At 33.3% G+C, this 23222-nt stretch overlaps 6 protein-coding genes across 8 annotated transcripts; 5 read left to right on the top strand and 1 right to left on the bottom strand.

The window, feature by feature from the left end:
- The first annotated feature begins 141 nt into the window (after nucleotides 1-141).
- Nucleotides 142-2722, top strand: prtp (thioredoxin domain-containing protein pretaporter). The gene is made up of 7 exons (XM_081989216.1): nucleotides 142-450; nucleotides 505-751; nucleotides 805-942; nucleotides 996-1151; nucleotides 1620-1779; nucleotides 1967-2142; nucleotides 2201-2722. The coding sequence occupies exons 1-7, from the start codon at nucleotides 293-295 to the stop codon at nucleotides 2324-2326; spliced, it is 1161 nt and encodes a 386-aa protein (XP_081845342.1). The 5' UTR covers nucleotides 142-292; the 3' UTR covers nucleotides 2327-2722.
- A 244-nt stretch (nucleotides 2723-2966) lies between these two features.
- Nucleotides 2967-4029, top strand: LOC145735359 (oxaloacetate tautomerase FAHD1, mitochondrial-like). Its single transcript, XM_081989232.1, has 5 exons — nucleotides 2967-3126; nucleotides 3184-3280; nucleotides 3335-3481; nucleotides 3530-3668; nucleotides 3721-4029. The coding sequence occupies exons 1-5, from the start codon at nucleotides 3062-3064 to the stop codon at nucleotides 3912-3914; spliced, it is 642 nt and encodes a 213-aa protein (XP_081845358.1). The 5' UTR covers nucleotides 2967-3061; the 3' UTR covers nucleotides 3915-4029.
- A 515-nt stretch (nucleotides 4030-4544) lies between these two features.
- Nucleotides 4545-5833, top strand: LOC145735357 (farnesol dehydrogenase-like). Its single transcript, XM_081989229.1, has 5 exons — nucleotides 4545-4835; nucleotides 4890-5127; nucleotides 5180-5403; nucleotides 5461-5604; nucleotides 5659-5833. The coding sequence occupies exons 1-5, from the start codon at nucleotides 4728-4730 to the stop codon at nucleotides 5686-5688; spliced, it is 744 nt and encodes a 247-aa protein (XP_081845355.1). The 5' UTR covers nucleotides 4545-4727; the 3' UTR covers nucleotides 5689-5833.
- A 166-nt stretch (nucleotides 5834-5999) lies between these two features.
- On the top strand, nucleotides 6000-7181 carry LOC145735356 (farnesol dehydrogenase-like). Its single transcript, XM_081989228.1, has 5 exons — nucleotides 6000-6229; nucleotides 6280-6517; nucleotides 6564-6787; nucleotides 6842-6982; nucleotides 7045-7181. Exons 1-5 carry the CDS (start codon nucleotides 6122-6124, stop codon nucleotides 7084-7086), a joined length of 753 nt encoding a protein of 250 aa, XP_081845354.1. The 5' UTR covers nucleotides 6000-6121; the 3' UTR covers nucleotides 7087-7181.
- Nucleotides 7175-8639, bottom strand: LOC145735358 (oxaloacetate tautomerase FAHD1, mitochondrial-like). Of its 2 annotated transcripts, XM_081989231.1 has the most exons (6): nucleotides 8484-8639; nucleotides 8254-8314; nucleotides 8008-8104; nucleotides 7705-7848; nucleotides 7498-7648; nucleotides 7175-7443 (listed from the first exon to the last, which is right to left on the bottom strand). In XM_081989231.1, the coding sequence occupies exons 1-6, from the start codon at nucleotides 8488-8490 to the stop codon at nucleotides 7250-7252; spliced, it is 654 nt and encodes a 217-aa protein (XP_081845357.1). In that variant the 5' UTR covers nucleotides 8491-8639; the 3' UTR covers nucleotides 7175-7249. The 2 variants fall into 2 exon arrangements, with proteins under 2 accessions (XP_081845357.1, XP_081845356.1); XM_081989230.1 differs by lacking the exon at nucleotides 8484-8639 and having other exon boundaries at nucleotides 8254-8467.
- A 452-nt stretch (nucleotides 8640-9091) lies between these two features.
- On the top strand, nucleotides 9092-23193 carry slmb (beta-transducin repeat containing E3 ubiquitin protein ligase slmb). Of its 2 annotated transcripts, none has more exons than XM_081989200.1 (9): nucleotides 9092-9331; nucleotides 13253-13487; nucleotides 14051-14237; nucleotides 14382-14646; nucleotides 14701-14892; nucleotides 17257-17400; nucleotides 17453-17761; nucleotides 17825-18008; nucleotides 19867-23193. In XM_081989200.1, the coding sequence occupies exons 1-9, from the start codon at nucleotides 9278-9280 to the stop codon at nucleotides 19881-19883; spliced, it is 1587 nt and encodes a 528-aa protein (XP_081845326.1). In that variant the 5' UTR covers nucleotides 9092-9277; the 3' UTR covers nucleotides 19884-23193. The 2 variants fall into 2 exon arrangements, with proteins under 2 accessions (XP_081845326.1, XP_081845327.1); XM_081989201.1 differs by having other exon boundaries at nucleotides 9093-9331; nucleotides 17828-18008.
- Nucleotides 23194-23222: the final 29 nt, after the last annotated feature.

Below are 23222 nucleotides of genomic sequence, written 5' to 3'. Positions count from 1 at the left end.
TCAATATTAATTGATTCGTGTGCATTGTTAACAGTACTGATTCAGTAACCCTTCAATTATTGTTAAGACTAAAACTAAAACACGTATAAAATTTGAACTATTTGGCAACTGTGCACATTTTAGTATACCCAGCTGTCATTTTTAAGATTGATTGGTGAATTGGCGATAATTGTGATTTTAAAATCACACTTTTCCAGTATTAAATTAAACTTTAAACTGACTCAAAAGTTATTGTTTTAACAATTGAGGTTAAAGTGCGATACCCAATTTAATAATTTCAGTATTCGTCGAGATGCTGCAGGTACGACTTTGTTTGCTTATAGCACTTACATCCCTAGCACCCCAATGTTTGGGACATGAAGAGGATATCTACACTTTTAAGTATAATACAGACAATTTTGCTGATTCCGTGGCTCAAAAACATCACTTTGTAATGTTTTACGCTCCTTGGTAAGTTTTCTACAGTATTTAAATTACCACTAAACAAGTGACCCCCTTTTTCAGGTGTGGTCATTGTCAAAGACTGGCCCCGACTTGGGAACAACTAGCTGAAATGCTTAATGAGGATGACACTAATATTCGCATTGCAAAAGTGGATTGTACAACTGATGCCAAAGTTTGTTCTGACCAAGATGTGACTGGTTACCCCACTTTAAAGTTCTTCAAAGTTGGGGAAAAGGAAGGGGTTAAATTTAAAGGCACTAGAGACTTGCCTACTCTGACTAATTTTATTAATGAACAATTGAGACAAGTATGTTAATTCTGGATAACTTATTAAAGTAGATAATAATTTTTTGTTATTAGGGAGATGATGCTCCTCCTAGTATAGTAACAAAACAAGAAAACCCCCCTAAGGAGCTTAATGAAGAGAATTTTGAAAGCACCATAGAAAAGGGTAAAACTTTTGTCAAGTTTTATGCACCATGGTGTGGACATTGCCAAGTAAATTTTGTTATTTTTTACCCTGAATTTTAATACTACAATTTAGTTTTCAGAGGTTAGCTTCTACATGGTTAAATCTGGCCAAAGACATGGAGTTCAATGAAGAAATTACAATTGCCAAAATTGACTGTACTGAATTCAGAGGAATTTGCTCTAACCAGGATGTAAAAGGTTATCCCACATTATTATGGTTTGAAAATGGCCAAAAGGTGAGATTTTTATTTTTTATAAATTGATTTTTATACTTTCCTTTGTATAATTAAGTGTCAAGGTTAGTAATAATTAATCTCTTATCACAATGAGTAAGTACTAGGTTAAAAATGTCATGTACACTGATAACAAAGTTGATACTTAGTTTACAGGTTTCTTTGTTTTATTCAGAACACTCAAAGGAAAGGATTTAGTATTTTTTTTTAATTTTTACCTATTATGCACAGAACTGCTTTGTCAGATGTGTAATTCTTGAAGTTTTGGCTGAATTATTTATTAAATACAGAATATAAAATCTATTACATTAATTCAATGTAAAATATATTGGACACTTTTAGAAATTGCTGTACATTTTAGAGACACAGCAAAATGGTTTTTGGTATTCAAAATTTGATGTCTAAATGACTCTATACAAACCTCTTTGTGCTTTTTATTTGGGTCTTTATCAATTATTTCCTGTTATTTAGATTGGAAAGTATTCTGGTGACAGGACACTGGAAGACCTTAAAAATTACATCAATCAAATGTCCAGTTCGCGCGAATCTGAAATAGTAGAAACAGAACCCACTAAAGAAGCTAAGCAGGACCTGCCAGTTCTTGAGTTAACCGCAAAAGGGTTTACTGAAGGTTCAATTACATTTTATTCTCAACTTTTATGCCTACTCAAGCTATATTTACTAAAATCGCAGCACTGTGGGTAGTCTGTCAAAAAAGCAACTTCTAGCTTGCTGCTTTTTTTGACCAAACACAAACTACAAACAATGCTGTGATTTACACAAATTCTGCACTTATTAGATGGAAAAATGAATTTCAGAAATAAAGACTGGATTGACATTTGTCGAATTTTACTCGCCTTGGTGCGGTCATTGTAAACGATTAGCTCCAACGTGGGAGCTTTTGGGAAAGAAATTTCAAAGCAAAACGGACGTAAAAATTGGTAAAGTTGACTGCACCCTACCAGAAAATCGGGAATTTTGTAATGAACAAGAGGTGAGTTGCCCTTAGAAAACAATGTAATAAGAAGCATTTAAATTGTGTTATTTTACAGATTGAAGGATTTCCTTCACTTTTCCTCTATAAAGACGGACAGAAAGTGTCTGAATATAGTGGAAGCCGGGACCTGGACGATTTGTCCGACTTTGTTAATAAACATTTAGGTCATGATGAGCTTTAATCAAAGCTAGTTCAATATCTAGTCAGTTTTTTTGGCACAAAAAATCATTCATATTGTTTTGTCCTAGGTTATTACGTGTTTTTAACTTACTGCCACAGCGGTAGTAAATAATGAATTTTATAATAGAAATTCATTCATATCCATATAACATTTTCTTTTATAGAGTTCATAACACAATCAGGGAATTATTTTGTCGGTATTTAGCATATTATTGTTAGATCATTCTGATGTTTTGAAAGTAAACAAATGTTGAGCTTTACAGTTTACCAAATCTTGGTTTATTAGAGTGGTCTTTCTTCTAGTATTTCTTTTTCAGGATTTTTTTGACTAAAGATGTAAGTTTTTATTTTGTGATATTATGTCGATTTAAGTCAATTAAATTCGTCATTATAAGAACTGTGGTTTTATTTTCTTGATGTAAAACGTTATAGTTCAATCAACATTCCCAAGACGTTAAAATACTAACTGTATATTTGAGACATAATTATTGTAGTAGTTTTTTTATTTTGCTAAACACACATACCTCGCCTTATTCACTTTCTCCTGGTATCTAAATCATTTATTATACCACCGTTCTTTCTCATATAGCAACAAGCTTATATACTTTACTATTACAATATGTAACCTTTCTTGATAGCGTTTAATTATTTGTTGTTTACTTCAAAGATAATAAGATTTTTCTATATCAGAGTATAATAAGTTGGCGTTGTGTCGTGCACGTTGTTTTTTGCCACTATGAGTGCCATAGAAAATTTTGTACAATCTGGTAAAAAGTGCATAGGTATTGCAGCCAATTACCAGTAAGTATATCTACTCTGTGTTTTGTTTTATGTGATATCCAAATATCAACTTTATAGCTCGTTTTTGAAGGCTAAAAACAAGACAAAGTCTGAAGTACCGGGTATTTTTCTTAAGCCTACTACATCCTATATTACTGAAGGGCAGAAAATTGTGGTAAGTAGCGCAAACGTGTAAGTTTTCATTGTGAAATTGTATGTATAAACTTAGATTCCTAAAGGCTTCACTACAGTTAATGAAGAAATCGAACTTGGAGTGATAATAGGAAAGAAATGCAAACATGTCTCTGAAGCAGAGGCAATGGACTATGTTGGTGGTTATTGTGCTGCCTTGGATATGACCGCTATGTGCCAATTGGTAAGGCATAAATTAACTAAAACTGTGACTGTAAACTGATATTTCCAGAAAGCTGACATCAGCTGGACTCTAGCCAAAGCATTTGACACTTCATGTCCAGTCAGCAAGTTTATTCCTAAAAACAAAATACCCAATCCCCATAATGTACAATTGTGGCTTAAAGTTAACGGAGAGGAATGGCAGAACGGTTAGTTCTTCAGCAACTACACCCTGATTCTCAACTAAACGTAGTTTTGCAGAGAATACTAGCGATTTGGTGTTCAAGATTCCTTATTTGATATCATACTTGTCCAAGTACTTCACGTTGGAACCTGGTGATTTGATTGTCACCGGTTCACCTGCAGGAGTTGGTGCTGTCAAGAAAGGAGACATAATTGAGGCTGGATTAACTGGAATTGTTAGTTTTCGTTTCGAAGTTGATGTTGAATCATAAATAAAAATTGTATACAGGGTGTTTCAGAGTTGTTATAACGCAATCCGCTCAATATATTTTAACTGAATTTTGGTGGTGTTGACACTTAACAGTAATACATATTTTACGATAAAAATATTGTTTTTAATTTTAGAAATAATGCCCTAAAAAAGAAAAAGGCTCTTTTAATTTTTTCCTAGGGTGCCCCATTGTGCAATCGTTTTTTTATACCAGAAATTTATGAATTTGAGATACAGAGGGTGTTAATAAGTTTAAAAAACCCTGTATCTCGAGAACAAAACACTTGCGGACAAATGTTCTCTTGAACTTTTTGCTTGATTTTGCCAGGAGAATCTCCCCTAGGCTTTTGTCACAACAACTCTGAAACACCGTATATATTAATATAAAACTGAATATGTGCATTAAAACCTTATGTATATGGTAGAATATCATTTCGTGAATAAATGATTACTTATAAAAATTTTATCGTGTAAAAATCGATTTGAAAACACGTCAGTATAAGAATCTACACTAATTACCCAATCGACTAATCACCTGCCAACAGCAGTGGATACAAACATTTTCATTCTCTAGTCGAAACTGTCTTTAGTTAATAATGTATAAAACTTAGTTCAGCAGGGGAATAAGGAGCAAACTGTGTACGCTATTTTTTATCACTACTGAAAAGAATAAAGGTAAAAAAATTCTGATAGGCACAATAATGCTCGAAGTTATACCTACAACTCCTTTCCCTGATATACGTCGATTATATTACATGACGTTTCCAGGAATATGTTTTAGTTGCAAGTATTGCCAGTTAATAAGAGCTACGAAATGATTCTTAATCTGGAGCGGTTTGTAGATAAAGTTGCTGTGGTTACTGGGGCTTCTGCCGGTATTGGTCGTGCCATTGCAGACGAATTGGTTAAACACGGAGTCATTGTAATAGCAATAACATTATAATAGTCAAAAAAGCTAGATTACGAGAAATTCCAGGTAGCTGGATTGGCTAGAAGAGTAGAACGGGTGGCTGAGCACGCTGAAGAACTCAAAGATGAACCAGGAAAACTGTATGCGTTTAAATGCGATTTGACCGTGGAAGAAGAGATTGTTTCCACTTTTAAAGAAATTATAAACAAAATTGGGGATATTCACATTTTGATTAATAATGCCGGATTGGGATTGCCTACTGATTTAATTAATGGAGATACATCCATGTGGAAAACTGTTCTTGGTATATTATACCCTTCCTTATTTGTGCGGAAATTCATTCATACGCATTCTAGATACAAACGTATTAGGTTTGTGCATCGCAACCAAACAGGCCATCCAAAACATGAAAGAGAAAGGAATTAAAGGACACATTATCCATATAAACAGCGTTCTAGGACACGTAGTTTTGGACGTTCCAAACTTAAATGTATATGCCGCTTCAAAATTTGCAGTAAATGCTTTGGCACAAACTTTGATGAACGATTTGGCCAGGGAAAACCTGCATATTAAAGTCACTGTAATAAAATTAAAATTGAAGAGTAACCCAAAATGAAATTACATGAATTACTTTCAGAAAATCAGTCCTGGAGCTGTAGACACCGAGTTTGGACCTATATCCGGGTTTCCTCAAGAACTTTTGGCTCAAATACCAGCATTGTACGCTCAAGATGTAGCTGAGGCAGTTATTTACGCTTTGTCTACGTCTCCAAACGTCAATGCAAGTAGAATGCGTTATTTTCGAATTCATATAGTCAAATATAATTGTTTTCAGGTTAACGATATAATACTTAAAGCTATATAGCTTAGTATTGCCAGCAGTTAACTCGCAATTAACCGTGCTGAATTAAATGAAAAATACAAGAAATAAGTTTAAAAATGTTGTTTTCTTTTTGTCTACATAGTTTAAGTAAGTACTTTATGGTGAAAGTAGTTTTTAGAATGAACGATTTTACTCTATATTGATACTTTAGTTGACCACTCTGCTAAAAGTATTAAATTTGGAAAAATTTACATTATATTGCCTATTACACTTACTCCCTCACTTGTTCACCCCCATAAATTTCGACAAGAAGCGGTTAACTGTCTACTTAATTACATATAATTATAAACTGTTGCAAACTTCGAAGTGACAATGGAAAAAGCGTTTAAAATATTAATAAACCCCAATATTGGGCTTTCATTAGCTTGATTAGTAAGAGCCCATCAGTTAGAACAGAATACTGCTGACATTCACCATGATTCTTAACTTAGAAAAGTACATTGGTAAAGTAGCTGTTGTAACTGGAGCATCTGCAGGAATTGGGGCAAATATTGCCAAGCAACTTGTAGAACATGGATTAATCGCAAGTTTATTGTACAAATTGTTTGAATACAATTAAAGTACATTGTATAGGTGGCTGGTTTAGCCAGAAGAGTGGATCGAATCAAAGCTTTAGCTGAAGAACTAAAAGAAGAACACGGACAGCTCCACGCCTTTAAATGCGACTTAACTGTTGAAGAAGACATAATCAACGCTTTCAAGCAAATCATCAAAAAATTGGGTGATATTCACGTTTTAGTGAACAATGCAGGAGTTTTGACTGTGACTGATTTGATCAACGGAGACACCGGCAAATGGAAAACTGTTATGGGTAAGTTTTTTAGTAATCTTGGTTGGCAGACTCACAAAGAAAACAGATACCAATTTCACGGCCTTGATAATTGCGACAAGAGAAGCTGTGCAAGATATGAAGAAAAAGGGCACAGAAGGTCATATAGTGCACATCAGTAGCCTGTGCGGTCACATGAATATCAATATGGAAGGTTTGAACGTTTACGCAGCATCAAAATACGCAGTTACTGGTTATACAGGGACTTTGATTAATGATTTGATTAGGGAAAAGTTGCCTATCAAAGTCTCAGTAAGTTTGTATCCAGGAAATTTATAACAAAATTTCTCAGCAAAATTTTATTAGATTGTCAGTCCTGGTTATGTTGAAACTGAGTTCCAAAGTGTGGCTGAAATACCGCAGGAGAATTTGCCTCCTTTTGGATTGAAGCCTGCAGACATAACTGAGGCTGTTATTTATGTATTAGCAGCTGGACCAAAAGTTTTAGTGAGTTTAGTTTGGTATTTGGAACCTAAAATTGTGCAATAATGAGCTCTCTGTGTTTTCAGATAAGAGAACTAATTATTCAACCAACCATGGCCATTTATTAATTATGTTATGTCCACGTTGTAGTAAATTATCACCTAATATAATAATAATGCATTGACCACGGTTATGAACTTGAAATAAACTTACAGCTGATTTCTTTAGTGTCTATTTTGCAACACTTTATGTCCTCTTATTTGATGATCTAAATAAAACATAACTTATAGCTTAAGACTGAGCATCAACCTCAAATCTTAGAGAAGCTCCACCTGTAATCCCTGCTTCTATAACATCACCTTTTTTGACTGGGCCCATTCCAGGTGGTGACCCAGTTATAATAATATCATTAGGCTCTAGAGTCAGATATTGAGATATGTAAGAGACTAGGAAAGGAATATTAAACAGTAAATCACTGGTGTTTCCTTTAAAAAAGAAGAGTTATCACTTACTTAAGTGGAGTGTTAAATAATCCCTACCTTGCTGTCTCTTTTCTCCATTTACAGTACACCATAGCTCAATATTATGAGGGTCAGGAATTTCACTTTTAGGAATAAACCTGCTGAGAGGGCATGCAGTGTCAAATCCTTTTCCTAAGGTCCAACTACCTCCAGTTTTTCTGGCATGTCCCTGTATCAAATTAATACTAAAAACTCATTGATAATCTTGGTAATAAATGCACTTACAAGCTTGCAAGTAGCAGTCATATCTAAAGCTAAACAATAACCACCAACCACATCCATAACTTTATGTTCAGGGATTGCTTTGCATGGTTTTCCAATCACCACACCCAGTTCAATTTCCTCATTTACAGAGAATCCTTTGGGAATCTGCATATAAACTTATATTAATTAATGTTAAGTTTCTTTATCAGAAAAATCATCATATTCAGTGTAAAAACTATAAAAATCCATTTATAGCAGATTAGAGATATAATACAATGTCAAATCAACTTTAAATTTAAGAATAAGAGTAGAGAGATTTCTTACAACAATTTTCTGCCCTTCCACAATGTAGGAACTGACTGGTTTAATAAAAAAATCGGGCACTGGTGGTTCAGGACGGTTTAAAATTTTCAGTAGAGACCTGAAAAGGTTAAATATAAACACTATATATTATTACATAGTGTTTTAAATGCAATATAAATAAAAACACAACACAGGTCAAGTTGTTTTGCTAGTTTAGTTCCTGTTAAAACTATACATATGTTAAACAATTAGATGGTCTTTAAGTACCTGTAATTGGCTGCTACTCCAATGCATTTGGTCCCTTTGTGTGCAAAACTTGTCAGTGAATCTACAGAGGAAGAAAACACACGTTGCCATTTTAACGTTTGAATCAGCATTTAGTAGAATAAACTTTATAAACAAAACGCAACTAATTTAAGAATCTTATATAACTTTCTGGAGCAGTTTTGATGTTTTCTGCAACCTAGCCTGTGAAAGTATTTTTACAGTCTACTTACCATCCATCGCAAAAAACTGAAAATAGCAACTGCGACATACAGTGGCAAGTATTTATTAAAAACACCCATGTTGACCTTAATGTTTTATGCCTTTAAAAGCACTAAATTATGAAAAGTAAACATAAATTCTTGAATTGGCGCTTATTAATTTAAATAAACACAGCTGATATCTGTCACCTTGCATCTGTCCATCTTGTCAATTTGATTACGGACTATGCTTATTGCTTGTTTCTGATATTTCTAATATTCAATACGTTTCAAAGTATAACTTCTAAGCATAGTGCAGTTGTAAGGAATTCTTTTAAATATAATTATAAAGGTTGTCGTAGTTTATGGTGTATGAACTAAAATTATTGTAAGTGGAAAAAGCAAAACCAATAAGCGCTTAAAGCGCAACATCTAAAATGCATTGTCATTCCAGTCAACCACACGTTCTAAACGGATGTAAAGTTACCTTATTTTGTACTAAAGCGTGTACAACTAGGCACATCAAAGAAGCAGTAGAGTTCAATTAGTACATCTCCCACCAGTACAAAACTGGCACGATTTTAGGACAACACGCTGATAACAATCAGGAGAACCCTGCCTAGTTCCTGTCTTGTCTTGTCCTTGTCATTCTTCTCGTTAGCACTTTTGGAGTAGAGTGTTCGTTTTAATTTCTCCCCAAAATTGTGTAATTTATTGTGGTTTTTCTTGGTAAAAAAGTGATGTGGAAGTGATAATTTTATGTGCGGGAGAAGAAGACATTGTTCTAGTTTAATTTAACATCTAGTTAGCTCAATAGATATCTAAAAATGATCAGAATGGACACGGATAAGATCGAAGACGTTAGTGGAAACAACACACAGGTAAATTTGATACTATTTCCATTGTCTGTCTGGATGGTTAAGAAACACGTTTCCAAATAGTTGTAGAGTCATTTTACAAGGAAATCGATTTGTGTTTAGCTTCAGGAAGTTAATTTAAGCATGCATTTACGTGGGCAAGTTTTTTGTAAAAGTTATCTGTCAGCTATCTGTCAACCTCAGCCTTGCTTGCTTCTAGTCCCTATACAAAAATAAAAACCTAATTTTTCACATTTTCACAGAAAAACTGTTGCAATACACTTGAAAACTGAAATAAACTTCCATATCTATAGCTAAATCAAGAGCAAGACAATTACAGATGTGTTTTGTACTTATCTATTCACATCTGCACACACATCTCAAAGTAGCACACCTTTAGGTATGTCCTATAACTGTATTTCAGTTTTTACCAGCACAATTCTAATAATAAACTGTGATTCTTTGTTAACAAAACAATTCAGTACTGACCTTTTTAGTTAGTGAAGTTTCAGTTCTTGAGCAATACTGTTTCTTGCCTAATTCAAACTATTTCGTACCTACATAATCTTTTGTCCTTCCTTAGTTTGCAAAGGAGTACTGTATGTGAATTTTGTGACTCATTCTGCATTTGAGTACTTTCTCATATCTAGCATTCAGGTTTATGCTTGATTACTTTTAGAATAATTGTGATTTAAGATTGCAGAATGGTTAAAAATCCTACTTGTAGTATTTGTGGTGTGGTATAGACAAAGTCAATGAGAATCTTAAAAAACTTTAAGAATTATATATTATTACCAAAGTATTACTTAGAGGTAAGTATAGGTGGAATTTTTAAAAAGGCAAGAAGTACTTTTATTGGTAAGTTTGATGTGTCTCAGTACTACAGCTTGGAAAGGTAGAATATTTCACATTTTTTATTAGCAAAAGTCCAGGAAACTCCTCAGAAACACAGAACTTCAGAAACAGACTCTGTGAGCTACAAGTACTATACTTATCTAAGATTATTCTACTACTGAAAAATCAATCGATTTGTCCTAATGAAACCTTAATTTGTTAAGACTACTGGCCAAAACATGACAATTAAATTGCTGAAAATATCACCTAATCCAGTTTTTGTGCTTTCAGTTTTAATCACTAAGAAATTTAGTAAGAGGAGGAAATTTATGGGATGACCAAGAGTTTTGTAGCACATATTGAAAAAGTAAAAATGGAACCTTATTGGGTGTATACTAAATGAACTTTATTATAGCACATATCAACAAAGAGGCCATTGCACCGTACTTAAATGACTCATATCTTTAATGAGACAAAATGGTGATACTTAGGTTCATTTGTGTGTTTCAAATTAGAAACTTAAAATAATTACTCAGTTACTAAATGACCTGGACATTGTTTTATTTGTTTCATGGATTTATTATATTACTAATTAAAAGGGAAAGTATTGTTTGCAAAGCGTTCAAGTGTAAATTTATTGCAAGGGATTTCATGCACCTGATGAATGGAAATTGGGGTTGGAAATGCTTTTTATAGTTGCTGTTAAGAACAACTTCCTGGTTTTTAAAACAGCAATTATAACCACTTTATGGTCTGCAAATTAATGCAGCACTAGACAGAAAAAGGTCAATGCAGCAGAGTAAGACTTAATTAAATTATCATTTCAGGTTCATTAGTAATGACGTCGCCTATAATTGGTCCGTTTTGTTCTAATAAATTATCCCAACAATATTGGAGGACATTGTAATTATTTGAGATTTTTTTTCTTGATATCTTTATTTAGTTGTAATTTTTATAGGGTTTTATACACTATTCTTAATAGCTCCATGGTCAACTCTATAGATGGTCACACTGTTTGTATAAGTTGGCTTTGCTTTTAATGCTGATATTTACACTTACATAGAAAATACACATTTGTAGACTGTAAAAGTATATTTTAATATCAAACTATTTCTAGTTGTTTTGTCTTCGAGGTTATCAATTTACTGTTTTCCATCTTTTTAAGTGGTGGTGAAGTTCTTATCAGGTTTACCAATGAAATGTCTGAATTTTTTGTGGGGTGATAATTTTATCTAATCAGCAACTGATGCTGCATTGAACTTTCAAATGAGACAACTTTCATAATTTTGTACACAGTGGCAATTATCAGCACTAATAAAGAAAGTGCTATAATTTTTAAAACAGAAATCAGCACCAACAACTAAAATATGCCAGTCTTAACTTTCACTCCACTTATTATAGATAAGTGAAACATTAATCTCCAAGAAATACAATAAATAATTAATTTCCTTGAGAGGGGTCATTTGTTTCAATTGCTCTATCTTGAGAGAATACTGATTGTAAATTACCTTATTAAAATTCAAATCAAAATGGATATAGTTCAGCTTCCATCAATGTTTTTCTTAAGGTTTTATGACCATAGTTTATTGCAAATTTTATTGCAGACTTTACCACCAGAAGTGATTATTAGGGATTATTAAGTAAAATACTGAATATCCTGGAATTTCCTATCAAACTTGTGGATGTCTTATCTATAAATAGATAAGGAGATATATCGTGATATGCCAGCCTGGTCTGGTAAATGCCAACTTCCTATCTAGAGGCCAATAGAAAGAGGTGCACTAATGACGTAGAAGAACAAGCCTAAAAAATGAATTACCCAATAATAGCATGAAGGAATCAAGAATTACTAAACCATTACGATTTCCTCATTATACAAGGTTTTAGTGGCCTAATTATGTAGGTGGTGACTTTGTCTTCTAATGAATGTTGATAAAATGTAAAAGAAGGGCTTATAATGGGTAATTTAACAACTGTAGCAAAATCGTCTGATGACCCTGTTAGAACAGGTTGCAGGTACCAGAGCTGGTTTCTAAGCTCGTCTTTTACCGTGTAAAGATCGTCGACGCTGTTTATGATTCACGCCCATTTGGGCAGGTTCGTTTATGACCTACAAAACGTACAGAGCCCTTTTCAAGCTGCTCACCACTAATCGCCGTTTGTAATGGTCCAACCGACCTGTTTATTTGAATCCCCTTTGGTTATTGAACCGTTTGAGTCACCCACTTTCCTCGAAAGCCGATAAGCAGTCAGAATGAAGAAGACATATTTTAATGCCATTGACTGCAGCTGGTAGTACCGCTCGACAACTCTTAATCAAGTTTGTACTTGGTTACCCAAAGCGCTTAACCTATATTCTCGGGTGAAAAGTTGCACTGAGGTCAGTTCAGACAAAACGTCTGCATATAAATCTGTATTTATTCGTTTTGCTCAAAGACAACGCTGGTTTTTGATGCAACTGCTTTGGTTTATCCTTAACCACCAGGAGAAAGTCTACCTATACTATCGATTAATACAGTAGCATAAATAAGTAATGTAGAAGACACTTTCTTTTTTCTTGAAATTTTATTTTATGCTCCTAGTTCTAAGTAGGGATCTGGTGTTGTTTCCTATAATTATTTACTTTTTATATTGATTTTATATCAATATCACCCAATGAATCTCAAGTGCAGTAGTTAGTAATCTTGAGTCATAATATAAAATTAGTGCAGGTGTTAGATAAACACAGAACAGTAAAATAGTTTAATAGAGTTGATTGATACTAGAAATTAAATTTGCCAGTTCACTTGACTGGCAGAAGTTTGAATTTTCTCTCTAGCTCTAGCTAATAGCTGCAAAACCAGATTTGGGTACTCTTTTATATTGCACACATAATACGTTATCCGATATTTAGCCAAAGGCCAGAATATTAATTTCTTTAATTCTCCACCGACCTTGGTATTGACATTAAGTATTGAGTAAGTAATTGGATCATTAAAACTATGAGATGAAACATAAAATACCAGCCCTGACCCTGAGTGTTCATGAACAAGGTGTGCGCATTGATTGGATTACTTTATCATCATCAATAAATTAACTGTTCCATCTGAAATGAAGTATTTTTATTTTTAGTACCCTGTGACCACAATTGTACCATACGACACCGCCAGAAAAAAAGACACAGCCACCTCGGCCAATTTCAATACAGAACGCGAGGCTTGTCTGAAATACTTTGAAAAATGGACCGAGAGGGACCAAGTCGAGTTTGTAGAAAACTTGCTGTCAAAAATGTGTCATTATCAGCACGCGCACTTAAATTCCTTTTTGAAGCCAATGCTGCAGAGAGACTTTATATCTTCATTGCCAAGTAAGTAGGGTTTTCAGTTTATCTTAACAACTTTGGATTTGTATAGAAAATATGACTAGCTATTAAAATCGGTTTGCTTCTTAGATCAAGGTTGATTTTGTGGTATTTTACCCTGTTATGACATCATTTCTGGTGTATTTAACTTACAGTCATACAGTAATTGTAAAACAATACAAAATTAAGTGGAGATTATTTACTAAACTTTTATTTTGGCCATCATTAAAAGCTTAACTTTGAATGTTCAGTCTAAACTTTTTAACTTCAGCACCATGCAACTTACAAAGAAGGAGTTTCAAATATATTTTTAGATGAAGTCATCGGACTTATGTTTATATGAACTTTTTTGCATAGAATTAAATTTAGATACTATGACTTCTCCTCCTGAAATATCCTGTATCTGGGATAGTAAAAAGTAGTGCTTACCATTGATTTTAAATTTAATATTAAAATAGCGTCTTGTTTAGATAAGATCAAATTATGCAAACTTAAAAATAATTTTACAATCACACTTATCTTTATACTTTCTCCTGAAATTCATGTGTCATTGTTTTTATCTGTTTTAGAGAAAGGTTTAGACCATATAGCAGAAAATATTTTATCCTACCTGGATGCTGATAGCTTAAGAAACGCAGAACTAGTATGTAAAGAATGGTTTCGTGTGATATCCGAAGGAATGTTATGGAAAAAACTGATAGAACGAAAAGTACGGACTGTCCCACTTTGGCGTGGTTTAGCCGAACGCAGAGGCTGGTAAGTGTCACAGATGCTAATGTTAGACTCGCGAAAGAACAACAATTAATAAGTTTAATTACTTGTAACGGGCGTCTAAATGTCCATATAAGCCGGTGTTTTAGATTTTCAGTCTCAAGCACATAAATAAAATGCTTATTGCAGGATACAGTACTTATTTAAACCACGTCCCGGAGAATACCATAGACCCCACAGTTTCTATAGGGCATTGTACCCTAGAATAATTCGAGATATTGACAGTATCGAAATCAACTGGAGGAGCGGCAAACACATTTTGCAACGAATCAACTGCAGATCGGAAAATAGTAAAGGCGTTTATTGTCTGCAATACGACGACCAGAAAATCGTTTCTGGATTGAGAGACAACACAATTAAAATTTGGGATAGAAGCACTTTGCAGTGTACTAAGGTTGTTATTATTAAGCTGTACTAAAAACTTGATTACTAACTAGTGATTTTTAAGGTGCTTATTGGACACACAGGGTCAGTACTTTGCCTTCAGTACGACGACAAAGTGATCATAAGCGGTAGTAGCGACAGTACAGTTAGAGTATGGAACGTACACACTGGGGAAATGGTCCACTCGTTGATTCATCATTGCGAAGCGGTTCTGCATTTGCGGTTTAATAATGGGATGATGGTGACTTGTTCGAAGGTAAGAGGAGCCTAATGTTTATTTATTTCCTTATTTTTCATGATTTATCCTGTGAAGTTATTGAATTTAATTACTTTGTCATAATTAAAACATACATTATATCTAATCTTCTGATGGGAGATTAAGATTAATTTCACAGGCCTGTTGGGAGTGTTAAAAGCAAAGATAATCATCAATTGTTGTTAACTTTTAAATTAACATGAATATTTCGTTATGTTTGAATCACATTATGTTTTGAAAGGTATGCCCTTTGAATTTCTGCTGTATTATCTTAATGATCAGGCCGAATGTGATGTCAAGATAGTGTAATTTGACAGTTTTTTGTTTTGAAATTTTTAAAACTTTTATTCACAACGAATTTTGTTTTACACTAGTAAAATTCGTCCATGAACTTTCTTCATGAATAAATTCGTCAATTTATTGTTCCCAATTCGTCGTCCGCGTAAAAGCTGGTATTAATAAATTTCCTACTGGCCACAAAGTGAAATATTAGACACTTTAAGTGGCAGGAAGACGTAATCCGTAATACTCAATACGGTGTACTATACCCTATACGTTCTTGTTTTGGATGACATTTTTGAAATTGCCATTTTCGATTCCGACTCGGAAGATGAAGATGACTTGGATGATTTGCTGCTTATGCACTTGTATAACAAAAATAGTATAGTAAATACTGTTCTTGCGGACTGAGTTTACCCGTGCGTCATCCCCCTGTGATTTAGAAGTAGACATGCATTATTGACTTCATCCTTGTCTATTGTTCAAGTTTTCTATTTACCACACCACCACAGTTCTTTTAAGAGCTATTGTTTCTACGCTTTTAACATTCTGTAAGTACTTTCATAATATTATTATTAATATTTTTATTTTTTTTATGTCGGCTGTCACGATCTAACCAAAATTGGCACAATTACTAACCTGTTTTGAAAAAAAAGTGGTAGTGTCTATTATGGTTTTTATTTAGCCATTTGGTTTTTCGTAAATTCGGAATTACTATTACAGTATTTTTTTAGAAAATGCCTGGAAAAATTCTCCATAGACAAGCCCAGCAGTTAAATCTTAACCTTTGTGAATATTTTGAATTGAAAAAAACCAATGGAGGATCTTTAAAAGCTTTATCATCTGTTCAGGAAGAAAATAAGAAATTTTAAGACCTTACATATTCTGACTGATGTATTTTTTTTGATACTAGAAGGTTGCAGCTGCTTTGAAATTTTCCCGCATAACTGTTTATTCGATTCGCAAAAAGCAAGCAAGTAATCTTATGATTTCCTCACTTAGAAAACGTAAATCGAGATGTTATCGACGGGCCAAGACCACTGATTTATCTGAAAGCATTAAAATGGATGTTCCAAATACATTATATGATATGTACAACGATAGTATGTTAATAATAGTAAAATATATCTACTTTTGTAGCAACATCTATTAACATTTTATTGTTTCCAGAGACTGAGATTTTTGGGTTGCATTATAGATTTTTCATAAAAATTTCTTCAAACATATTAATAATAAAGTCAAAGAAAAAATAAAATGAGCGTCTAAAATGTTTTCCAGCGGGTTTAAAATAAAATAAGTGGATTGCAACCTGAAAATGAGATATGAGATACTACAGCATCACTCAGAATGTCTTATTGAATTTTTAATTTGTTGTATTTATTTTAGAGAAACATGTAACCATCCAGAACCTAAATCAAGAGCTTAAAGTTAAAGAAATACTACATATTGGTGATACATCTCGGCGAATTTTGGTAAATAAATTAGGTTTCAAATTTAGACGGAATTCTATGATCCAAACGGAAACTTCTCATAAATAAAAAATGTTATTTCAGTCAAGATATTTTTGATTTGCTTTGATATAAGGTTGTTTTAGTGCAAATTTGCAGCCAAAGATCTCTACTTTCTGACTGACAATACATGCAAAATTTTAAACGTGACGAAGCTTTAGACACGCCCTTTTCTATAATATGAACACAACAGGTTTGTTGACGAAAACTTGATTTGATTCATATGATGATAAATGACGTAGCCTTTGTGACGCACGGGTAAACTCACTCCGCGAGAACAGTAAGAAAAGAGCTCTATGACTCTCCCATCTTTTGGGGTCTTCACATGGGTTTTTCCCATACCATTTAGTAAATCTAAAACGCAATTTGAAATCGGATTGTACCATGTTTTGTTAGAAAAATGACATGAAACCTTAAAGCCTTTATCCGTTGTGCAGGTGGTGAAATAACGTATTACGTATAAGGTTTTGCTGCCACTTAAAGTGTCTATTATTTTTATACGTCCAAAGTAATTGTGCCTATCCTAGTTTCCTATTACTTCTCCAACACTTTTACTTAGATCAATTGGGAATTTTAGGACCGTTCAATAGCGGTATGGGACATGGTCTCCCCTAATGAAATAAACTTGCGTCGTGTGCTAGTAGGCCATCGAGCTGCGGTCAATGTAGTGGATTTCGATGAAAAATACATTGTTTCGGCAAGTGGAGATCGCACTATTAAGGTTTTTTTCTGTTATAAAGTTGAGTTTCAGTGAAAAAAACGTAATTTTTTAGGTGTGGAGCACGTCCACTTGCGAATTTGTGCGCACTTTAAACGGACATAAAAGAGGCATCGCCTGTTTGCAGTATAGAGATCGGTTGGTCGTTAGTGGTAGTTCAGACAATACTATCCGGTTGTGGGATATTGAATGTGGTGCTTGTTTGAGAGTTTTAGAGGGCCACGAAGAGTTGGTTAGGTGTATTAGATTCGATAGTAAACGAATCGTGAGCGGAGCGTACGATGGCAAAATCAAGGTTTGGGATCTTTTGGCAGCACTGGATCCCAGGGCTTCGACTAATTCTCTATGTTTGCGCACTTTAGTCGTAAGTGTTATCAGGGCAGTTTAGTTATGTTTGTTTAACGTGGCGTCTTTTTCGTTTTATGAGCAGGAGCACAGCGGTCGCGTTTTTCGACTGCAGTTCGACGAATTCCAAATTGTTAGCAGTTCGCACGACGACACGATTCTAATTTGGGACTTTTTGAACTCAATTACCGAGCCAGCTGGGAGCAGCGTTAGCAATGTTTCTAACGCGTCCATGTCTAGTGCTGCCTGTGGAACACCTTCTTCACGTAAGTTTTTTAATCTTTTTTGTGATAGTCAAAATAGAACTCAAGTAAAATCTACTACAGTACAAGTAAGTTGGTTACATTTGAACCTTTTTCTTGATGTTAAATTTTTTTCCAAAATTGCACTAAATGTAAAAATGCAACTATAGGATCATGGATTTATTTATTTGTCCACGACCAACGGATTAACGAATTGTCTGCATTGTTGCCAGTTAGCACAATTTGCTGTTAATGTTGTGATTGAAAACTGCTTTTAAAATCTTGAGAATTCTCTGATATTTATAAGAGTATTTACAGTTAATAGCTGTTATTTATTTTGGTGCACTTAATAACTAATTATTGTGTTTGTCTGTCGACATATAGAAAAATACTAAATTTATGAAAAATTTGTGTTTAAATGACCGTCAATATTATACAAAATTCACACAATATAAAAATACAACACCAATGGCGGTTTTAGGTTATTAAAGCTGGCAAAATTGTAAAGGCAAAGTGACAATAGTCAAAAACAATCAAGTGACCAAAAAAAAGGTAGTTTAAGTTACAAAAATGTTTGATTTAAACAGTACTTGACCAAAAAATGATAATTTTCAGGCACAGTGACACAGTTACAGTTAAAAACAGTCACGTGGCCATAAAAATGTAGTTTTAACTGTGAAAATTCGCTAGAACTAACTTTGACAGTGGTAATAGCTAAAACAGTGAAATATACGTTTATAATACACTTGTGACTAAAAATGCAATTTTAGAGATGGCAACATTGTAAAGGTGAAGTGGCACTAATCAAAAACAGTCACGTGACTATAAAAAAGGTATTTAGGCTGTGAAAAGATTCTAAATGAAATTTTGACAGTGGTAAAAGTTTAAATTTTAAAATACACGTCTTGTTATTTTGGGAATGCAATTTTTGAGCTGGTAACACTGTAAAGACATGGTCACATTATAGTCTATTTAAGAACTAGGAGGAGTGATTGTGAATTAGGTTGGCAATTGTGATCAAATGTGATTGGCCAGTTGGCAGTATGATTTACACAATAGGTTATGTAAAAAAACACTGGCTTGGCTAATTTTCAGGTTAATCACTGTCAATCTGTTTCGCATCTTAAAGTTTCTTGTTGTATCAAGTTGTTTTTGAGTCTGTTTAAACTCGTCTGATAGTTATTTTCAAAACCGCATCACTTAAATATCCATTCTGCATAATCTATTCAACTACGCCAAGAACCGGTGCCCCAATGTAAAAATTCCTCACCAAAAATGCGAAGGCAATTGGAATTAGGTCCTTTGTATCCTGAAGAAAAGCAATTTAAAGTGAATATGTACAAACAGATATTAAATGAAGCCCCGGATAAGTGAAGCAGGTAATGAATGAATGAAAATTCAAGTTTAGCATTAAATTTTTATGTTTATGTTAGTTAAACTTTCATTAAAACTTTATTTATCTAACCTAAACATCAACAAACTTGCCAATGTCACTCAAATCCATTAATAAAATCTGGGGAATTTTTTTGGTAACTTTTGCTTGTGTATGTCAGGCTTCTTCATTCGCTCCTCCTCCTAACAGTGAGTGTAAAAATTGTAAAATATAGATCTCGTGACCAATAAATCATTCACCACTATCGTGTAAGTATTAATAGTTTAGAAAACGTTCCAACCAGTTTATCGATTTTCAAAAGTGATTTTACTGTTTTTGTTTAAAAAATTACGTTTTTCTTCACTTGGTTTTAGTGGTAATGGACAGTGGTCGTGGACAAATTATAGTATTATCCTCGTTTTTTTATTAATCCCACGGGGAGAAGAATAATATACTATTAAATATTACTCTTTGAGATGAATAATCAATTAATTAAAAGTATTCTTACAGCCCCATGGAGCGAATAACACATGGACTAAACCGGTTGTGCAACTAGCTGTACTGTAAGATTAAAAAAGTGATTCAAATTGATCTGCATCCTGAACGGATGACTGAATAGGGGACTGCGTATATTATAACGAAAAAAAAAAAACAATTGATCTGTTTCGATTAATTTGTTCTGTAGATCTCTAAAATGTTCATTTAATATGCCGTTGGAAGCTGACGTGAGTAGTTCCACTACTTGTTTTCCTTCCAAAACCTTACGCAGCGATATAGTAACGAAGCAAAATCAATAATTGCATTAGTTGGTGAGTTTGTTTTTTTTTTTAAGTTTTTATAGAATAATTTGAATTAAATGAAAACCAATATTGTTAATAGTGTGGGTGGGTTGTACGAGATTAAGTTTGGATAGAAGTATCATGACAATATACCCCCAGAGTAGTTCAAGTGAAGATTTCCTTAAAAAAACATTAACAAAATTAAATCCGCGGTAAAGACGATTTGAAAGTATTATTTTCATGTTTGGAATCCAGCTACCAAAAAATATAACACTGATGGAGTTGCTGAATAATGTAAATACCCGCAGAAAATATAGCGTAACAAGGCGCGGGCAGCCCTGTGTACTATTCTATTTTGTATATTCGTAAAATGGAAGCTCTTTCAAACTGTTTGCTTTTACGGCCCTAAAATTTTGCCGTGGGGCAATTTTGAGGTGGTAAAATAGATATGTTTGCAGTCTAGTGGTAACATAATCAAATTTCACCTACAAACTCAGCTCAAGAGCTTTATTGAGCTTAACATTGTAGGTGTAATCAGTGACTACGTTTATATCGAACAAATTGAACGCTTATTCAATCCGATCATGTAAACGGTTATAAAATCCTCGATATAAACGACGCGGATTGGCTAGTCAATCCTAAATAATAACAGGACTGAAATGTTCTATCCGATTGAAACGGTTAATTTGACGGACGGTTGGCATTTTTTACTTGAACTCTTTTTTACTGTACTATTAATCTCAAATTCAAATTACCAAACTTTTTGAGTTTTGTTTTCGTTAATGCAAAACAACATTTGTGACACTGCTGATAGATAACAATTACGAATATGTTGTCATTTCTTTCTGCTTGAATAGTGATCTTTTTTCGATCCTTACGGATCTTTCGAAGGCATACAATAATCCAAAATTATCAAATGTAAGTAAAACACGATAAATACTCGATTGAATAATCTTTAATTCAATCCGCTTTGTCGATCGGATTAACACCGTACGATATAAACGTAGTCAGAGTCCTTTAATTAGGGAGGTAATGTCTTATGATGCAATATGATTAAGGTTCAACAACATAAGAATATAGTGACAACAGTTATATTGTTTGCTGCATCTCTTCAAGCGTAAATTAGACTATTCCTATGATTTTTTGCAGAATATCTACAAATTGGTAGTGTTTTCAAATTTTCTTTGTTATTAAAAGTTGTGAATTAATCGATATACGTTAATAGGATATTTTTCTTTTGTCTTAAAATTCTGTTTAGATTTAAAAGCAGCAGAGTAGCACCAAAGAACAAAACGTGTCCTAAAACTAACAAATATTTCACCAAAAACCTGAATACTTAATTTCTTTTTCATAATGCACACCTGGCATAACCTAGCAATATAATGTTTATGGAAAAAACTAAATCGAAAACATTTTCTTAAATTAGATAGTGTATGTCCCACAAAAAGGGTTTAAACACAGTTATTTTTATTTAAATAACTCGAAAACGGATGATGCTGTATCTTTCCTCGTCTTACTCGTCATACAAAACCGAAGCTTTTTGCTTCTACAGTAATTTTCAATTAAATTCATCTTATCATCCACAATTTTTGTATGAAATGATGGAAGTATCTTGTATATAAACTGAGTGGTCGTTTTGTTGATATATTAACAATTGATGGCATATTAGGCAGAATGTATCGTTAATTTATGTTTTATTTATACGTATATTATTAGCAGAATGGTGTGTAATTGTTGGGTTACTGTTCAAATATCAGTTAAACCTACCAAGTTCGTAGGTTTCTCGCCTTTAAGTGCTGTTTTTAGATTTTGTAAAATTTAAAATAGGTATATCTATAAAAGCTTACAATGTAAAAAAGTTCTTAGTTCACCCGCTAGTAAAATTATCAATTTACCAGAGAAGCATATAAGTTTAATTTGTTGGGTTTGATAACATGTTTTTACATGTATTAAAGATAACAAAATGAGACTTGAAGCGTGTTTTTATTCGTGTAAGTGGTGTGGAAGTGTAAACGTGGCTGCATTTAGATTTAGAAAAAGCACTGTTTCTAGTTTATTTATACGTAAAAAAAATCAAAGCTCAATAATGTTGGAACCATTGTACTTTAAAGCAGTTTGACACCGCGCTTTGATGTGTGTTTATGAAGCTGCTTAAACAAAATTTTATGTCAAATTTGTTCTCAAAATAGTGAGAATGAGAGCTGCAGAATTCAATACATAAACAGTACTCAGGATGATTATAAAATTTCAAAATAAAAATACCAGAAAAACAAGTAAGAATAATCTGTAATTATTACCACCATAAACACTAAATTCACTTGGTTTAGTTGGACAAACTGTTTTCATTGACAGCTTTGACATAAAAGTTTGATTAGTGTAAAATCAAATCACTTTATGCTGCAAGAAGTTTATGAATTTATTTGAGGCATAAAATTTGATAAAATAAATGTTTCCAATTTCTTTGAATTAAAACTTTTAGTGTAAAACCTTGCTTAAGACATTTTTATGCCTCAACGTTAAATGTATATTTGTTTGGTAACAAACAAAATGCACCCTAGTTAGTTTGAAAGTTGACCCAGATAATACTACTAAATAGTATACAGAGTGTATCCAGCCCACCACTTAGCCGTCTTATTTTTGTTTCACCATGCGCACTCTGTATAAATGGCTTTCACTCACATTTAGCCTGTACTAAAACAGTATTCTAAAATTCCTGAGGCATCGTTCTTGCCGAACTGAAAACTACTGAGTTTTTGCCAAAAAAAAATCATAGATTACGGGGGGACTTATCCATCAAAGTGCTTTTGTGATAAATTTAAGGTGAAAACGTGATCATTATACTGCTTAATGATGAGTTTTGAGGGCTTTTCTATTAATCTAGAATTTGCAATTGTTGGATTTGACTCTTATTTCATTTTCTATATTTTCACAAGGATTTACGCGTGACTGTTTTTTTTATTCAAATAATTTCTATGTACTACTATTGTATAAGTCCTTAAGTTGTAAATATTTTCTGTATTAAGTGACTAGTTGTTTAAATATATTTGTTTGCATTTAACAGTTTTGCGTTATTGTTATTCACCTCGA

This window comes from Ips typographus, linkage group LG11 (genome assembly GCF_016097725.1).
Source record: "Ips typographus isolate SLU linkage group LG11, UJ_Ityp_2.0, whole genome shotgun sequence".
NCBI classification, from domain to species: Eukaryota; Metazoa; Arthropoda; class Insecta; order Coleoptera; family Curculionidae; genus Ips; species Ips typographus.
The sequence above is the reverse complement of the archived record's forward strand: the minus strand, read 5'-3'. Positions and strand labels throughout refer to the sequence as shown.

Bases quoted from the DNA above. Each gene is read 5' to 3' on its own strand.
- LOC145735358 (XM_081989230.1), bottom strand. From the start codon at position 8,363: ATGCTGATTCAAACGTTAAAATGGCAACGTGTGTTTTCTTCCTCTGTA. The intron at 8,105-8,253 runs GTACTTAAAGAC...TAACCTTTTCAG, and splicing joins GGAGTAGCAGCCAATTACAG to GTCTCTACTGAAAATTTTAA. The intron at 7,649-7,704 runs GTAAGTGCATTT...AATTTGATACAG, and splicing joins TGACTGCTACTTGCAAGCTT to GGACATGCCAGAAAAACTGG.
- LOC145735359 (XM_081989232.1), top strand. From the start codon at position 3,062: ATGAGTGCCATAGAAAATTTTGTACAATCTGGTAAAAAGTGCATAGGT. The intron at 3,127-3,183 runs GTAAGTATATCT...TCAACTTTATAG, and splicing joins GGTATTGCAGCCAATTACCA to CTCGTTTTTGAAGGCTAAAA. The intron at 3,281-3,334 runs GTAAGTAGCGCA...GTATAAACTTAG, and splicing joins CTGAAGGGCAGAAAATTGTG to ATTCCTAAAGGCTTCACTAC.
- LOC145735357 (XM_081989229.1), top strand. From the start codon at position 4,728: ATGATTCTTAATCTGGAGCGGTTTGTAGATAAAGTTGCTGTGGTTACT. The intron at 5,404-5,460 runs GTAATAAAATTA...AATTACTTTCAG, and splicing joins ACCTGCATATTAAAGTCACT to AAAATCAGTCCTGGAGCTGT. The intron at 5,605-5,658 runs GCAAGTAGAATG...AATTGTTTTCAG, and splicing joins CTACGTCTCCAAACGTCAAT to GTTAACGATATAATACTTAA.
- slmb (XM_081989200.1), top strand. From the start codon at position 9,278: ATGATCAGAATGGACACGGATAAGATCGAAGACGTTAGTGGAAACAAC. The intron at 14,238-14,381 runs GTAAGTGTCACA...TGCTTATTGCAG, and splicing joins TTAGCCGAACGCAGAGGCTG to GATACAGTACTTATTTAAAC. The intron at 14,893-17,256 runs GTAAGAGGAGCC...TGGGAATTTTAG, and splicing joins TGATGGTGACTTGTTCGAAG to GACCGTTCAATAGCGGTATG.
- LOC145735356 (XM_081989228.1), top strand. From the start codon at position 6,122: ATGATTCTTAACTTAGAAAAGTACATTGGTAAAGTAGCTGTTGTAACT. The intron at 6,230-6,279 runs GCAAGTTTATTG...TACATTGTATAG, and splicing joins TTGTAGAACATGGATTAATC to GTGGCTGGTTTAGCCAGAAG. The intron at 6,983-7,044 runs GTGAGTTTAGTT...CTGTGTTTTCAG, and splicing joins CAGCTGGACCAAAAGTTTTA to ATAAGAGAACTAATTATTCA.
- prtp (XM_081989216.1), top strand. From the start codon at position 293: ATGCTGCAGGTACGACTTTGTTTGCTTATAGCACTTACATCCCTAGCA. The intron at 752-804 runs GTATGTTAATTC...TTTTGTTATTAG, and splicing joins TTAATGAACAATTGAGACAA to GGAGATGATGCTCCTCCTAG. The intron at 2,143-2,200 runs GTGAGTTGCCCT...GTTATTTTACAG, and splicing joins AATTTTGTAATGAACAAGAG to ATTGAAGGATTTCCTTCACT.